Source organism: Aspergillus karnatakaensis (assembly GCF_047715665.1).
Source record: "Aspergillus karnatakaensis strain CBS 102800 unplaced genomic scaffold BJY04scaffold_74, whole genome shotgun sequence".
NCBI lineage: Eukaryota > Fungi > Ascomycota > Eurotiomycetes > Eurotiales > Aspergillaceae > Aspergillus > Aspergillus karnatakaensis.
This window is the reverse complement of record NW_027395786.1, coordinates 120309-136028: the sequence shown is the minus strand read 5'-3', so window position 1 is coordinate 136028 and position 15720 is coordinate 120309. Positions and strand designations below refer to the sequence as shown.

Genomic DNA, 15720 nt, shown 5'->3' with positions numbered 1-15720 from the left:
CAGAAGCAAAATTTTGGATATTTCATTTATACAACATTAATGATCAGTATGCTATTTTACAGTCACCCCACCCCATGCTGCTCAGTAACGATAGGTAGTAGCCAAGAAGAAACAATAAACCCTCTATTTAAGTAATACACCCACCCGGGAAGTGAAAAAGACAAAGCATCTTCAGATAGACGAACACACACATTAAAAATCCAGAGAGGGGAGAGAGCGAAGACATTGTATAGGGTACTCTTTCCCCCTGTCCGCTAAATAGCAAGTGTTATTAACGCTCAAGAATGACTATTTGTTTAGTCCTTCTTGGGCGAGGAAGCGCCGAAGAAACCGGTCAACGAGCCCTTCATGCTGTCCATCTGCTCCTGGCGGAGCTTCTCCTCTTCAGCAGCCATCTCGGCCAGCCACCTCTCTCCGTTCTCGCGGATCTCCTTGTCGATCGCCTCGTAGTTCTTCTGGCCGCGCTCGCGAATTTGATCCCAGAGCATTTTGCCCTCCTGGAGACCGGCCGAGGGGGATTGTTCACCGTCAAGGGTGCGTTGGGACTTCAGGCCGAGAGCGGAGGCTAGGCTGCCCATGCCAATCTTAGGTCGTTTCTTTTGCTCTTCGGCGAGTTCCTTCTCGAATCGTTCGCGCATGGCCTTCTCACGCTTGGCGAACTCTACGGGAATGGATTGACCTTCGAAAGATTTGAGGACAGTGCGAACATCATCAACGCCCATACCGGCGAGGTACTCCAGGAAGGGAATCAGCGCAACGAGAGTCTTGTCCTTTGGATCTCCGTCCCACTTGGGGAGAACAATGGCATTTTCAGGCTGTAGACGAGCGTGCTCCTCCTTGGTATCGATCAGTATGACCTTTGACAGATCACGGTTGAGGTAAGAGAGATCCTGACAACGTTAGACACCTGCGTGATTTCAGAAAGATAAGAACATACCTTGATATACTCGCCGTCCTTGTACCTGGTAGCCTCCCTGAACAGTGGCCAGCGGATGATGCGGTAGGGGTCGAGCTTGCGGAGCACCTGATCGGCCATCATGCTAGGCACACTGGTGAAGAGGACGAGTTCGTAGTACTGGTTGAGATAGCGCAGGAAGTAGTCGACTCCAGGTCGCTTGGCAATTCGCCATCCATGCTCACGGCTCCATTCGCCGTGCACAAGCAAATCTTCCAAACTGAGGACGAGAGTGTAAGGTTGGCGGAGTTCGGGATCATCATCCGGCAACAACTTGGGAAAGGCAGGATCTTTGTAGTAGCTTGTAAGGTCGTTCAAACGGGCCTTGGCACGGTTATACCAAAGACCGAAGCCCCAGCCAGATGGGATATCAGGGTGGGCATTCTCCTCTTCAATTGTATCCCAGTTCCGTCCCAGATAAGCGACTGCACCAACACCCCCGAGCAAGAAAAGAGCGTACATCAGGTTGGCCATGCGGGCGCGTTTGCGATCGAGAGAAGATTCATAGCCGCTCTTGGGAATATCACCACGGCCGTCATCAGTGTACTCTTCATCAAATCGAGAAGGATCCTCGGTAAGGTTCAATGGTCCTGAGCCGGTCTTCTTGGAGCGGGCCTCCATTTCTGCGAAGAGAGTGGACGGAATACCCTGTGTTAGATCGGGAAGCGGCTTCTGAGGTTGTTGTTTGGGTTGGGTTGGGGTGGATTCCTGCTCGTATATCTCGGTTAGACCTATTGTGAGTGGTAGTCTTTTGACTTTTGACTTACAGCATCGGGTTGTGATGTGGTGTTTGCAGTGTTGACCTTGGGGTCTGCTTTCGTCTCAAACTCCGCTTGCTCCGCGGCAAAGGGTTCTTTCTGTTCTGACGGAGAAGGGTTGGTGGGCTTGGAGGATTTGGCGGAATTGGGAAGCTTGTAGGCGGGCTTCGGCCTGCTGTTCTTCGCGTACCGTCGCGAATGTGAGACTGGAATGGCAGGCAGACGGGGGGTGGAGACAAGGCCGCTCGGCCTCGTCAGAGGCAGGATGGCACGGCGAAGCATGGTGTAATAGATAGGCGTGTAGTAGTAAAGGGAACAGTGCAATCAAGCACTGCAAAAGCGAGAGCGTCAACTCTAGCCAGGGGAAGCAAAGTCGCTCGCAAAAGGGGATCGACCAGGTGGCGAATGAGCGAAAGTGCGAGTGTCGTGGTTGAAGCAAGATAAGGTGATCGAGCTCGAGGTCAGGTAGGTCACTGCCAGGTAAAAGTTGAAGTTTCATCATCGGCTTCCCTGCTAACTACGGCGGCCGTGGCAGACTATCCACGCACTTCCTGGCACAATATAAGGATCCGCCGCCCACCGAAGCTTTGATCTCTTTTTCTTTTTTCTCCAATTTTGAAAGTTGAAACCCAGTCCACAAATTTGACCCTTCAGGCTATTTTTCTCATGCATGCCGGGTTGTATTAGCTGGGAAGACCGATGAATCCCACACCCAAGAGCCGCAGCGAAGATTTCTTGTGCAGCTGCAGCCCCGTTAGTGGGACACAATCCTCATTTTTCTCTTCGCTCGATGACAGCTGATGTGCTGGTGCTTATTGCCGCGTGAGAGCGTATCATCCTGTTTCTGTCGACGTCAGTTTAATGCAATAATGGCATGATTTAGACCATCAAACTCGCCTATCAGACGGCCTTTTGTTCAAATCTTCGTATCATCCCACGTATATCATTTAGACCGCAGTCCTTCAGCCTGTCCCAATGGCCGACGCTCTTATAGAACCCTTGAAGAGGGTACGCTTTGCGGATCCGCAGGAAGCTGAGGGAGCTAAGCTCGAAGTCGCAGACGAAGAGAAGGAAGAGTCCGAGGATGAAGAAAGCTACGCCTGGCCGCTGGAACCGTTTCGCTTCTTCGACCTCCCCGCCGAGATCCGTTTGCACATCTATCACTATGCACTTTTCACCCCGCGCCGCAACAGACCGCTGAAAGGTAACGGCAGTGTAGGGGCTTCAGCGAAGAACCCCGCGCGCTCCCCTCTAGCCTATCGGCTCGCTCTATTCCTCGTTTCGAAACAGATGCACAATGAAGCGGCCGATTACTTCTACTCAACGCAAGCATTTCGCGTCTTCTATATTCAAGATTATTCTCGAATGCCTACGATCATTGGCATACCCAGCAGATATCGGCGTCACATTGGTACAATCGAGTTGATCCTCGGATCCAGCTGGACAAACCCACCGAAACACTGGAAGGTCACTAAACAACTTGGCTTGGAAGAAATGACACGCCTCCAACTTCTAAAGATATTCATCGAGATGGATCCGAGTCATCCCTCGATTGAGGGCTTTCGCATTAGCAACAACTTCTACCAAGACTTTGCAGGCGATTTGTTGAAACAAGTGCTGGAAAGGCTGCCGAACCTGGTATACGTGGAATTCGATGGAAACCCGTCCGTCACGAAGAATGGGTCCTTGATGAGGCGACTGCTGCATGAGACGCGGACAGCAGGTAAAAAGGTCGTGTGGGGTCCACAGCGAAAATGGACCGACTATGATAAGGAAGATATGATTGCCGATAAAGCTGTCTATGGACTGGGGCTCCGCAAGCCTGTCACGACAATGAGCTCTGCTCTTCTTGAAGAGGTCAGGTAAACCACTCAATCGAGCCAATAGAGATGTATAGATATAAAGTATTATTTACCGGAGCATTACAATTACAAATCAGATTCAACTAGGTGTTTTGTATGCGGTTGAGAAGTTATGTATTCATGAATCAGTAGTTATAGCCATCTTCTGATAATATAAGGCACTAATCCACTACAACTCTTCGTCTACCTCCATGCCGGTGCCATTCTGGGACTCCTTGCCGTTCGATTGCCGTGCCACTGAGGCCTCCTTGTCGATCATCTGTCGTGAGACAGCAACAATGTTGTCCTCAATTAACTGTTGGCTCATATCTTCAATGTCTGCAGCGAAAGATCGTCAGCGAAAGCCGTAAAGCATGTGAAAGAAAAAGCAAAGTCAGAAACTCACGTTTCTTAGGGTCAACCTTTCCGACATATCTCGTTTTCAATTGCTCCTTAGTAAGCTCTGTCTCCTCCTTCACTCTCTTCTCGTAGCCTTCAGCCAGTGTGACGAGCTGCTTCATACGCTCGGTGTTGTGTTCGCATTCGTCATGAAAGTCGTTCATGTTCAAAGCCTCGGTCCAAACGTGCTTGTGCAAGTTCATCAACATATTCTCCTCCAGCCCTGTCTTGCGATAGTTGATAGCAATGCTATAGTAGTGCCTGTTGAGACCGTGAATAAGAGCCTGGATTGATGGCTTATTTAGGTGGCCCAAGTTCGATGTGGTCTGACGAGGTTCTTGACCCATGACGACGGTCTGTGGCTGGATGAGTCGGAAGGCGTCAATAACGACCTTGCCTTTCACGGACTGGATGGGATCGACGACGACAGCGACGGCACGGGGAGTAAGCTGTTCGAACGATTGCTGCGTGTTGATATCAACGGAAGAAAGCCAGCATCCGAATCCAGGATGTGAGTGGTACCAGCCGACGACGGGTTCCGGTCTATAGATGTATAAGCAGGATTCTGATGGTCATAGCAATGCGAAGCTTACCGTCCCGTTTGCCGGAGCATGTCCATCATCTTGGTTTGGAAGACAGGATCAACGGCTTCGACACTAACACCCGTACCACTTTGAGGCATCGCAAACACATCGGTCACCCGGACTGTATATTCATCCACAAATTCACCCAGCATCAGACCCATGACTTCCATAGGCACACCTGCTCGACCATGCCTTAACATCTTCAGGAGGGCGAGGGATGAGATGTGGACGGTTTCGCAGTTATCAAGAAGGCCAGGGGTATCCTATAGCATCGCGATGTCAGCGTATGCCGAGACAATGTTCGTACTAAAACGGCTGCTACATCATAGCTGACAGCTGTCGGAGGGACTCGTGCTAGGTCGGAAGCTCAAACTTACGCCACCAGGAGCAGAGGCGCCCATTCCCATGCCCTGGGCGGCTTGAATCATTCGAGTAAGCCTATCCATGGCTGTAGATGATGTCTAAAACAAGGATGCGTGAAATCGTAAACTAGACCACTATCACGATAGAAGCTCTAGAAGGACTGTAAAGGTTGAGCGGCGCCAGGGAAGAAATGAGAGTGAGATGGAAAATAAAGAGCGCGCAAGTCAAGATAAGACGTTGCAGAGGGCAAGAAGAAAGGACGAAGCTGAGGGAAGGGGATCGAATGAGGCGTGAGTTGGTTGAGATGGATGCCGTGATGAGACAACTTTGAGTCTTGAGCTTCCTCCGTCCTCACACGCTGAGAGGCTGACGAAGGCGGTGAGGGCAGCTCCGTTGGTTCTTTGCCGCCTGTCGCTCGGCCTCTCCCCTTCGTCTCTCCAGCCGGAGTAGATTCTCATCCACTTCGTCCTTTCTCAATGCTTCAATTTCTCTGATGTATACTTATTAATCTTCCTTTTTGACGGACAATCCGGTCTGTATAAACTTGACAAATCGTTGATCTCCCCAACTCCATAAACCCTACTATTTTACGGTCTAACCTCTCGTCTCGTCGCCGAGAAAACACCGCACGCTTTAAGATATCACTATTGCTTTTTGAGATCGAATTGTCTGTCGCCTTTCTTCCATAAATCACCCGTCTCCATGGCTTCAGGGACTTCAGGGCCTGCGGGGCCTCCTCTTGACCCTATCAACCTCAACGGTGCTAGTGACCGCAGCAAAAGGGTCGCTTATTTCTACGACTCTGATGTGGGCAACTATGCATATGTATCGGGGCATCCAATGAAGCCTCATCGCATCAGAATGACACACAGCTTGGTGATGAACTACAGTCTATACAAGAAGATGGAGATTTATGTGAGTGACCGTCAAACTACCCCGTGCGCAATAGTTGCTAACCGCTGAATCTTGCAGCGTGCGAAACCCGCCTCTAAGTTTGAAATGACCCAGTTCCACACCGATGAATATATCGACTTCCTCTCCAAAGTGACGCCCGACAATATGGAGGCGTATGCGAAGGAACAAAGCAAATACAATGTCGGTGACGATTGTCCCGTTTTTGACGGTCTTTTCGAGTTCTGCGGTATCAGTGCCGGTGGTAGCATGGAGGGTGCGGCACGGCTCAACCGGAATAAATGCGACATTGCTGTGAACTGGGCTGGTGGTCTTCATCACGCAAAGAAGAGTGAAGCTAGTGGATTCTGCTACGTCAATGGTAAGCTGAGGTTCTCCTCTGTCGTACCCCGTCCTGCTGACAGAACCACCAGATATCGTTCTTGGTATTCTTGAGTTGCTCCGCTTCAAGCAGCGAGTTTTGTATATTGATATTGATGTTCATCACGGTGACGGTGTTGAAGAAGCGTTTTACACTACCGACCGCGTCATGACAGTCTCATTTCACAAGTACGGCGAGTACTTCCCCGGAACAGGAGAGTTGCGAGATATTGGTGTCGGAACAGGGAAATACTATGCTGTTAACTTTCCACTCCGTGATGGTATTGATGATGTCTCATACAAGAGCATCTTTGAGCCTGTCATCAAGAGCGTGATGGACTGGTATCGTCCAGAGGCTGTTGTCCTTCAATGCGGCGGTGATAGTCTCTCAGGTGATCGCTTGGGCTGCTTCAATCTCAGCATGCGGGGCCACGCCAACTGCGTTAATTACGTGAAAAGCTTTAACTTGCCAACGCTCATTCTTGGAGGTGGTGGATACACTATGCGAAATGTTGCACGGACATGGGCCTTTGAGACAGGTATTCTTGTTGGTGATACTCTTGGATCGGATCTTCCTTACAACGATTATTATGAAGTGAGTCTCCCGCCGTTTGACTGCCGCTTGATATGCTTATACAAGACAGTACTTTGCTCCAGATTACGAGTTGGATGTGCGCCCCTCAAACATGGACAACGCCAACACAAGAGAGTATTTGGATAAGATTCGAACACAGGTGGTTGAGAACCTGAAGCGAACAGCATTTGCACCTTCTGTGCAGATGACCGACGTCCCTCGCGAGTCCTTGGTTGATGGCATGGATGATGAGGCCGAGGCAATCCTGGACGACCTGGACGAGGACGAAAACAAAGACAAACGGTTCACAAAGCGGCGCTTCGATTCATACATTGAGAAGCCGGGCGAGCTCAGCGACAGCGAGGACGAGGACGAGGCTGCCGCCAATGGAGTCAGCCGCAAACCGGCCCACCTGAAGCGGCGCAATCAAACAAACTACCGTCTAGACCTCGCCGATTCTGGTATCGAAAGCGGGATGGCTACCCCTCAAGACGCTTCTTCGGTCCCTGATGACGACATAGACGTTGGCGGCGATGCCAGAATGATGGAGGCTCCCGAGCACGAGGTTGATTCTGAAGCTCAAGGAACGTCATCCGCCGCTGAACCTCCATCGAGGGCCGATAATGGATCCGTCGGAGAGCCTAGCGAGATGGCCATTGATGCGAAAGAGATAGCTCCCACCTCTGCTCCTATCTCAAGGCCGGAATTTTCGAGGATTGCAGATGACGATGTAGCCATGGAGGATGCAGACAACGCTGTGACTGAGACAGAACAGGGAAAATTGGCAATCCCAAGCGAGCCAACGGATAAACCAACGGAAGCAACATCCGCTGCAGACAACATCGTGACAGAGTCTGCACTACAAACCAGCGCACCGTCCGAGCATGAGGCTGGCGAGAAGGAGAAAGAGCCAGAGGTTGCGAAGAGCGCCGAAGCCTCAGGAACAGTGACAGCAGAGAGCAAAGACAGAGCTCCTGAAGCTCCTGAGCAATCGCCCGCGGTCAAGGCAGAGCAAGAAACATCTAAACCTCAAGAGCCAGGTGCAGAGACACAGCATCGCGGGGAGTGAGGAACAAGCGCAACGTGACTGCAGCGGCGTTTGCACTCGGTTTCCTGGCGCAACGGGCATGGTGTTTGGTCAAACTATGGGGTATCTAATGCATGGCTTTTAGGGGGGCTCACTCTTTCTTTTTCTGTATTCTTGTGCTATACTGCTTATCTGAGCCTCGTGATGAATATTTATGTGCTAGATTTCGATGGTATTCTTGCAGCTATGGTAATACTAGGCCCGAACTGCATTTCGAGAAGTTGAGAGTACCTAGTAGGTAGGTAGGTAGGTAGAGCAGCGTAGGTATGCGGAGTAATTACAGCATGCTGACTCAGGATGGGCGGCCCAAAACAGCAAAGCCTTAGGGCTCAGCATCCACCTAGCAGCAACCAATGAAAGCACACCGCCAAGATTTTGGCCGCACTAAGCGAGAAGCACTGAGGAGACCTGAATTGAGAATCGTCCAAAGCCTCTCGACTCTCGTCGCCTCCCTTCGCCAAACCGTTATCCGACACCTAACGCGAATACACAGCCAAGATGTCTTCAAAGAGAGGGTGAGTTCTTGATTTTGTTTCTGGTTTGCGGTGGATTTCGATTTCGATTTCGATGGTGCCGATGGTTCGACTTTTGAGATGCCGCAATCACGATGGGAAAGGACGGACGCGTGAATGAAGAAGCAAGAGGGGGAATGGTTAAGCAGGAGAAGACTGTGCATGGACGTTTAGAATCATCGCCGTCGATAGCGCACTGTTGGAGGAATATGATCGACTCGGGATTGCGACTCGAGATTTTGCTGGTTTAAATATTGACGAACAGTCTGCTAACCACTTTTTTTTTTCATAGTCGTGGTGTTGCCGGCAACAAGCTGAAGATGACGCTCGGTCTGCCTTGGTACGTTCCAACCGTCAAACTCCAATCCAGTGCCTTCCAAATTCCCTCGACTGGTGAACCTTGAACATCGGATCCGATCTTTCAACTTGTCCCCGCTACACTCGCTCTCAAATCGCTTTCAAATAACACTCAATACGAGCGAACCACGAGAACATGAAACTAACAACTTATAGCGGCGCCGTGCTCAACTGCTGCGACAACTCCGGAGCCCGCAACCTGTACATCATCTCCGTCAAGGGCATTGGTGCGCGTCTCAACCGCCTCCCCGCCGCCGGTGTCGGAGACATGGTCATGGCCACCGTCAAGAAGGGAAAGCCCGAGCTCCGTAAGAAGGTCATGCCCGCTGTCGTTGTCCGCCAGAGCAAGCCCTGGCGCCGTCCCGACGGCATCTACCTCTACTTCGAGGACAATGCCGGTGTTGTACGTTCCCTACACTTGTACTCGATAAGGAGCTCTTTAGAAGAAGAAGACTCGTAAACTATAAAAGGTTGGATGCTAACAATGGTCTAGATCGTCAACGCCAAGGGTGAGATGAAGGGTTCTGCCATTACCGGTCCCGTTGGAAAGGAGGCTGCTGAGCTTTGGCCTGTGAGTGCTCCGCCTGACCACCATTTTCTTCATCCGGTCAGATACTAATAGTATGCTTCCAGCGTATCGCCTCCAACTCCGGTGTCGTTATGTAAACGGGTTTTCGGAATTGGGATGTGTTAGAATGAATACCAGCGGGCTTCCTACAAAATGAAAAAGACCTTGATAACTCTTTCCAACCTCTTCATTGTGTTTCCTTCCTCGGCCCGTATGAATTACGAACCGTAGTTCAACGAATGACAGACATGTCTAGCCAATTCTGGTTCGTCTTTCTGTGTACTGCGTAAGGGGATTATATTGTGGAGTCGGCTGTAAATGGTCTCTCATGCGGCATCCCATCCAATATCTAGCTCTTGATGGCTATTTTTTTTATCGACGTTGAAAAGGTCGCAGAGATTTAACGGAACTTTACTTCAGTGAAACTCCTGAGTATCATGAACCCCTCTATTATAGCCAATCTATGACCCCACCTTTCCCAAGACAACATATACAAAGAAAACCAGAACCGACCCGTATCGTACATACATATCTGAACCATGCAAGTTCCAACATCAGATCCGCAAATCTTACAGTAACGCTTGATCATTGTCTCTTCTTCTCCCGACTGACAGCCGTCTTCTTTGACCTTCCGAAGATCCGTACGATAATGTATAATGTCACAACAATACCCGTAATGAGATCGATCACATGAACCGCCCACCATATGTGCTGCACACCGGCGGGGCACATCTGTATGGCATACTGCCATTCCCGGGCGTCAATATCGAACCAGAGAGATAGCAAGCCTGCGTTTCCACCGTACTCGCCCATCATGGAGCGGAGGGTGATTTCGCGGATTGAGGGGATAGTCTTCTGGTCAGATTGTTCTGGCGTGTAGCGGGTTGCGGTCCATATTCGGGGTTCTTTTGTTTCGATCTCGGCTTTGGTAAATTCTAGCGCATCCTTATCCTCGTTGGTGACCGAGGCAACTGGTGGTGCTTCAGGTAAGGAATGAACAACATCACATCCCGTATGATCATGTCCGGTCAGAATCAATCCATTCCGACCTCGCCCACCGACCGGTGCGCCCTTGTCACCACTCATCCCAAAGATCCCCTGCAGAACCCCCTGAACACTAACATGCTCACTCAGATGATTTTGCTCCCTTAGCCCGCCAGCCTTATACCTCTGATTCTCAGACTCATCATCTGCATCGAAGAACGTGAAGTATGGTCCATCCGTGCAGACACCCTCTGCCTTGTGAAGCGGGAGATGCGTAAGGAGGAGCGTGAAGGTATTCCGGTCCTCGACGGGGTATGATCGGTGGGAAATGATATCATTGATATATGCGTAGCTGTGGCTTTGTATGTCCTGGGAGAACGGCGGGCCGTCGAGCGTTAGGCTGTTCAGGTTGATAACGTGTAATGTGGGTGTAATATGGCCTTGCTCAGTCTGTACGATGGGGTGCTGGAATCGAATATCCCAATTCGCGCGGCCAAACACACGCTCGAACCGCTCGAGGCGCTTTTCACTCGCGTCGCCAGCGTATCCAATGTCGTGGTTCCCAACGACGTTGATGATCTTGTGTGCCCAATCTGGTGACGACGGGAGGAGTAGTGATTCTTCTACTTCTCCTTTCTCCCTACCCTGATCCACCGCAGTGTAACCCGCCTCTCCATTCTGGGTTAAGTCATCGCTAACCCTCTCTCCACCCGCAAACACACGCTCCCAGTACCTCTCCCCCCTCCGCTGGAACTCCTCATCAGACACCCACTGACTTCCAATCAAATCGCCCAAAACCGTAACATGGGTCGGCCTCGACCACCAATGTAATGTGCGATAAATATGCGCGAGATAATAGTCGTTCCCTAGCAAATCCAGTCGTTTCCGTGCGGCCACAAACGCGCGCGGAAGGTCCTCGGAGACCAGTATTTGGGAAGCGGTCGAGATGGTGTTGAGCACGTCTGCGTGTACGGGGTACGTCGCGTTGCCTATTGAGGCTAAAATATCATCCCAGTGTTTCTGTAGTCTAGCGGGGAGTTCATTCTCGGGTCGAGGAAGGGAACTGTCGCCTTCGAGCTGGGGATCTGCGAGGACGAGGAGACGGAAGATTGCTGCGTCTGTTTCTGGGGGAGTCTGCGATTGCGATGTAAGGTGGTGGCGGAGGGTATGAAGGAATGCACTGGGGTGTGATGAGGCATCTCGTGAGTTGCTTTGGGGGAGAGGAAATGCGCAGCCGGAGAAGATGGGGTAGAGGTAGAGGTAGACGGTGGTGGTGAGGGCGAGCGGGAGGAGGCCGCTGAGGAGGCGGGAGAGGAGGTACCGGAGGGACATCGTCATCGTCTCATAACAGCTGACATGGTCGAGATTACCTAGTAAGTGTAGCAAGTGAGATTCTGAAATAACCAGGGAACTTGGGAGAAAAATAAGCTTGAATTCTAGCCTGGTTCTAGTTTTGCTGGCGGCTCGGCGGGGGAAGCGCTGATCATTGGCATTGTTTATAACTAACTATAGTCATACTTCTGTGCTGAGGAAAATATAGGAAAATAAACCAAAGAGTACAAGCTGATCGTTATTACACTATATAATGGCATACATCAGGCAGTCTTACATTTTTCCTCGCTGCATTCGTCACAGTCCAACAACTTCCAAATCGTCATCCAACAGTGTCTCATCAAATCCCAATCACTCCAAGCGAAACCCATGTCAAATTAAGAAAATAGGATGATGCTGACAGTTGAAACACGTTTCCGAAACAGGGGGTATATCACATTAACGCCAGGGGGTGAATTCAGGCCGAAAGGAAGTATAGAAGAGGGAAAAGATGGGATAGAAATGAAGCGAAACGGGAAAGTAGAAGATAATAATGAGCGGTCTCAATCGCGCTGGTTACTGCGAATTGTGGACAGGATCTGGTAGTACTGGCGGACCTGTATCAACATCGTCTAACGGTTGGGGGGATCGACCGAGATCTCCTACATCAATAGGCGAGTCAACTTGTTCGATGTCAAGACCCTGGATCATCAAGCCAGAACTCTCCTCGTCCTTCGTGCTGAGTCCTATAGAGTCGTCCACTGCTGTCGCATGGCCTTCCGTCATCAAAGCAGGGGGGCGTTGATTCATCAGCTGGGCCTGCTTGAGACTGATAGTCCTTTGTTTGTTTGTGGTTTCGACCGGGAGACTGTCGTCACGGTCAATCGTTGCCTTCATCAATGCTGCCATCCACAGACGACCTTCCTTGATGCTGTCAACCTGAAAATAGTGGACTGCGGGTTTTGTGAATTGCACCGTGCGGGATGACTTTGGTGGAATCAGCTTGAAGAAGAATGGACCTTCTTTCTCTGAGCGCGAACCACGCTTGGTTTCCGACGAAGAGCCATTTTCTGTCACCGAGCTGTCGTTGGGCTGGGCGCCTCCTGCGGGTGACGTAGGTAAAACTGTAGCACCTGTAATGGTCGCATGCAGCGCGACGATGGGATCGTTGTCAGCGCGGAGCACTCGATGAGAGGTAATATCAATCAAGCCCCGTTCCTCTGTATCATTCTCTGAGTAGTAGTATGACAGACGACGACCGCGCAAGACAAAAAGACGAGGTTTCCAGGTCGTCATCAGGTTGGAGGACCGTTTTTTCATCCAGCCGGAGAAATCGCAGCCATCCATCTGCTCCTTCGGTGACTTTTTCTCAAGGCCTCGGATGTACGCACTGGTGTCCTTTTTCGATTTCACATTAGTCTTCACCGAAGGCCGTGGTCGCGGGAAGGAGATGCCGCTATCTGCAGCCTTTCCGGAGCCATCGGTGCTATGTCGTTCTGAGCTCTTTGATGTTGAGGGTGTGGTCGACCCTGTTCGAGTGGAGGCAGGGTCGCTATCATTGACAGGGGACGCCGGCACTGCCGTGTCGACACCTTTACTAGCTGCATCGGATGTCGCGCGAAGCCCGACGGCACGTCGGAATTTCGGAGCAGCACTTTTGATCTGCTGTAGCGGTTGCGGGGAGCGTGTCGTGTCTGAGTCAGGCTTTCCGCCTTTCGAGGAAAACGAGGAGAAGAACCCACCCCCAGAGCCCTTGGCGTTTGTGTTACGTGCTGATTGTTGGGAAGAAATCCGAGTACTCAAGCTTCGCAGCCGACCCTTCGAGGAAGGAACGGGATATGTAGTCCCCGCACTGGTATTAGGTGCCGAGTCATTCATTGATTCCAAACTGCTGATCCGTGATCGTCTTCGACTGGCGCGGAGCTGCTCGTCAGTGACGCTTGATTGCAACGAGTGAGCGCTACCGGCCACCGATGCACGCTTTTGAAGGACATTACGGTGCGTCCGCGTGTCTACCTCCGGACCCGAAAAGTATCCGCGGTCTAGATCATCCGCTACGGCCGAGTCTAGTCCATTAGCATGATGCGAACTGGTACTGGAAGCGCCTAATGCGGTGCCTGGGCGAGGAGACGCTCGCTGTGCGCTGAGGGACATTGTCCAACCGCGGTCAAAAGACCCTTTCTTTCCGTGAGCTGTCCCAACGTGGGGAGAAGTTTCACCGGCGATAGAGTATCGGCTTGATGCGTCTAAGGAGGAATGTCGCCGCCGGTGATTGATATCTCGGATCGAGGCGGCGGACGGTCGACGGGAATGGTCCATGAATGGAACAGTTGGTGTTTGCGGGGTAATCGGGGAGCTGGTTTCGCTCTGCATACTACTGCTGACCAGTCGCGGATGCTGGGTTCCGCTGAATGAGCCTCTGTAATTCGGTATCCGCGGGCGCAGCGGGCCAGTCTGACCAGCGCGACTCATCGAGCGTTCTTCAGATGTGGTCGAGAAGGCTGCAACCGACCCCCGAGCGGTCGATGACTGCTGCTCCTTATACCCCTTCGTCTCTTCTTGAAAAGCTTTAATCTTATGCCAGGTCTTCAATCGCCGTCCCATGACTCCGAACTCGAACTCCTTCATCATTAGGAAGTCCTGATTCATGTCCAACAGCACGTCTCCCGTGATTTCTTGCTCTTCAAAGATATCGCAGTGCTTCTCATCAATGCCCAACTCACGCAGTTGTTTAATCGTCTCAGCAATATCCCATCCTCGGACCTGTTCCTCAGAAGGTTGGTTTCCCTCCTCCTCGTCGGTCTCATGGCCATTAATGTAAGACATACGGTGGTCCAAGTGACTACTGTACTCACTGGCGGAGTCATTGATCGTTTTCTGGTCGGCGGACGGCTTAACACTGTGGCGAGGAGTGCTTAGGTCTGTGATGTGTTCGTCAATCACGCTCAAAGTCTCGTTCATGACCGGGCTATCTTGACCATTCAAGTGGGGTTCAAGTGACTGCCGAATCGATTGCTGAATGTCAACCCGCATCTTGCTGTTCGGTAGTGGGGAGGAACTGGACCGCTGTTGCTGATGTTGTTGACTCTGCTCCTGCTTTGGCACAAGAAGGGAGGGTGCGGCGTCGGTCGTTCCTTGAGCCCCCCGAAGGTCAGTCAAGCTCGCGTGTCGGGACGCATGCGGGGTGGAATCGTCGCTCAAAGGCGTTGAGGTCAAATTGCCAGAGTCAAGTACGGTGTTCTCTTGGGCGGCCGTTGTCTCTTCATGTCTATCTGGGTCGAGCGCATCTGATCCTGGGCCATCGGTCCGAGGACGCACAGGAATATTGGGAGCTTTCGTGGTATAGACTAAGAATAGCAATTGACCATGTCAGTCAGAAGGCGACGTGGTGGTCTTAGGGAATACAAGCCACCTACCTCCAGGGAAAAGGCCCGTCACTTCAGTCTTCAAGTCCTTGCCTAGATACCACCCATCACCGAAACCATCGTCCAATTCAACCAACTCGATTTTCTCGCCTCGTCGCAAAGTGAGTTCATCCTCTCCGCGAGCAGTAAAGTCATCTATAAATCGAATTGCATGTGTCAGCCTGATCTAAGACAAGAGAGGAGGGGAAACAGGCCGAGGCGCGGAGAGTCAGAAGAGTGGGGTGGGAAGTGGTTTTGCGACCGGCACTGATGGGAGGCAGACTCACGAACAACAAGGAGATGATCTCCTGGGCGATATCCCCGAGGCGCGGATGTCAGAGCCATGATGCTCACTCAGCCCGAGGGAAGTGCCCAGGTAAAGCAGCTGAGAGGGGGAAGCGCTTCACAGACGACGACTGAAAACAGGGGAGAAGAAAGGGAGAGGCGATGGAATTCTCGTGATTAATTTAAGGCAGCGGGACCACCGGGCAGAGCACAGAGTATCTTGCCGTCACCAATTCCTCCCTTCGCAATGGATTGCCGTCGATAAAATCGAGTTCGAAAGATATAGATAGGAGGAGTAAAGACACGAGAGAAAAGGACTTTTGAAAAAAAAGGAAGAATGATGAATGATGAATGATGCTGCACTACTGGGTCAGTCAAAATGGTTCCTCTCCAGTGCCCTGGCTGGTTGCTGGTGGTCGAGGCCCGGATCAGGTTTCCAGACTTGAGATTCCAGAGCGCATGGACA

The 15720-nt window shown here is 51.3% G+C and overlaps 6 protein-coding genes across 6 annotated transcripts; 2 read left to right on the top strand and 4 right to left on the bottom strand.

Moving 5' to 3' along the window:
• Window positions 1-6: 6 nt before the first annotated feature.
• On the bottom strand, window positions 7-2331 carry BJY04DRAFT_200885 (protein translocase subunit TIM50). The gene is made up of 3 exons (XM_073713003.1): window positions 1723-2331; window positions 938-1663; window positions 7-890 (listed from the first exon to the last, which is right to left on the bottom strand). The coding sequence occupies exons 1-3, from the start codon at window positions 1993-1995 to the stop codon at window positions 297-299; spliced, it is 1593 nt and encodes a 530-aa protein (XP_073565774.1). The 5' UTR covers window positions 1996-2331; the 3' UTR covers window positions 7-296.
• Window positions 2332-3689, top strand: BJY04DRAFT_200884 (uncharacterized protein). The gene has a single exon (XM_073713002.1). The coding sequence runs from the start codon at window positions 2689-2691 to the stop codon at window positions 3577-3579; it is 891 nt and encodes a 296-aa protein (XP_073565773.1). The 5' UTR covers window positions 2332-2688; the 3' UTR covers window positions 3580-3689.
• Window positions 3666-5219, bottom strand: BJY04DRAFT_200883 (proteasome regulatory particle lid subunit RPN11). Its single transcript, XM_073713001.1, has 4 exons — window positions 4915-5219; window positions 4547-4800; window positions 3961-4496; window positions 3666-3893 (listed from the first exon to the last, which is right to left on the bottom strand). The coding sequence occupies exons 1-4, from the start codon at window positions 4981-4983 to the stop codon at window positions 3745-3747; spliced, it is 1008 nt and encodes a 335-aa protein (XP_073565772.1). The 5' UTR covers window positions 4984-5219; the 3' UTR covers window positions 3666-3744.
• Window positions 5220-5343: 124 nt separating this feature from the next.
• Window positions 5344-8015, top strand: rpdA (histone deacetylase RPD3). Its single transcript, XM_073713000.1, has 4 exons — window positions 5344-5815; window positions 5873-6173; window positions 6226-6767; window positions 6817-8015. The coding sequence occupies exons 1-4, from the start codon at window positions 5603-5605 to the stop codon at window positions 7813-7815; spliced, it is 2055 nt and encodes a 684-aa protein (XP_073565771.1). The 5' UTR covers window positions 5344-5602; the 3' UTR covers window positions 7816-8015.
• An 829-nt stretch (window positions 8016-8844) lies between these two features.
• On the bottom strand, window positions 8845-11586 carry BJY04DRAFT_210952 (uncharacterized protein; the record flags this gene model as incomplete). Its single annotated transcript, XM_073714332.1, has 2 exons — window positions 8845-9114; window positions 9916-11586. The coding sequence occupies 2 exons, from the start codon at window positions 11584-11586 to the stop codon at window positions 8845-8847; spliced, it is 1941 nt and encodes a 646-aa protein (XP_073565770.1).
• A 555-nt stretch (window positions 11587-12141) lies between these two features.
• On the bottom strand, window positions 12142-15314 carry BJY04DRAFT_223569 (putative polarized growth protein (Boi2); the record flags this gene model as incomplete). The annotated part of the gene is made up of 3 exons (XM_073717732.1): window positions 12142-14912; window positions 14982-15125; window positions 15257-15314. 3 exons carry the CDS (start codon window positions 15312-15314, stop codon window positions 12142-12144), a joined length of 2973 nt encoding a protein of 990 aa, XP_073565769.1.
• Between the last annotated feature and the right edge of the window lie 406 nt (window positions 15315-15720).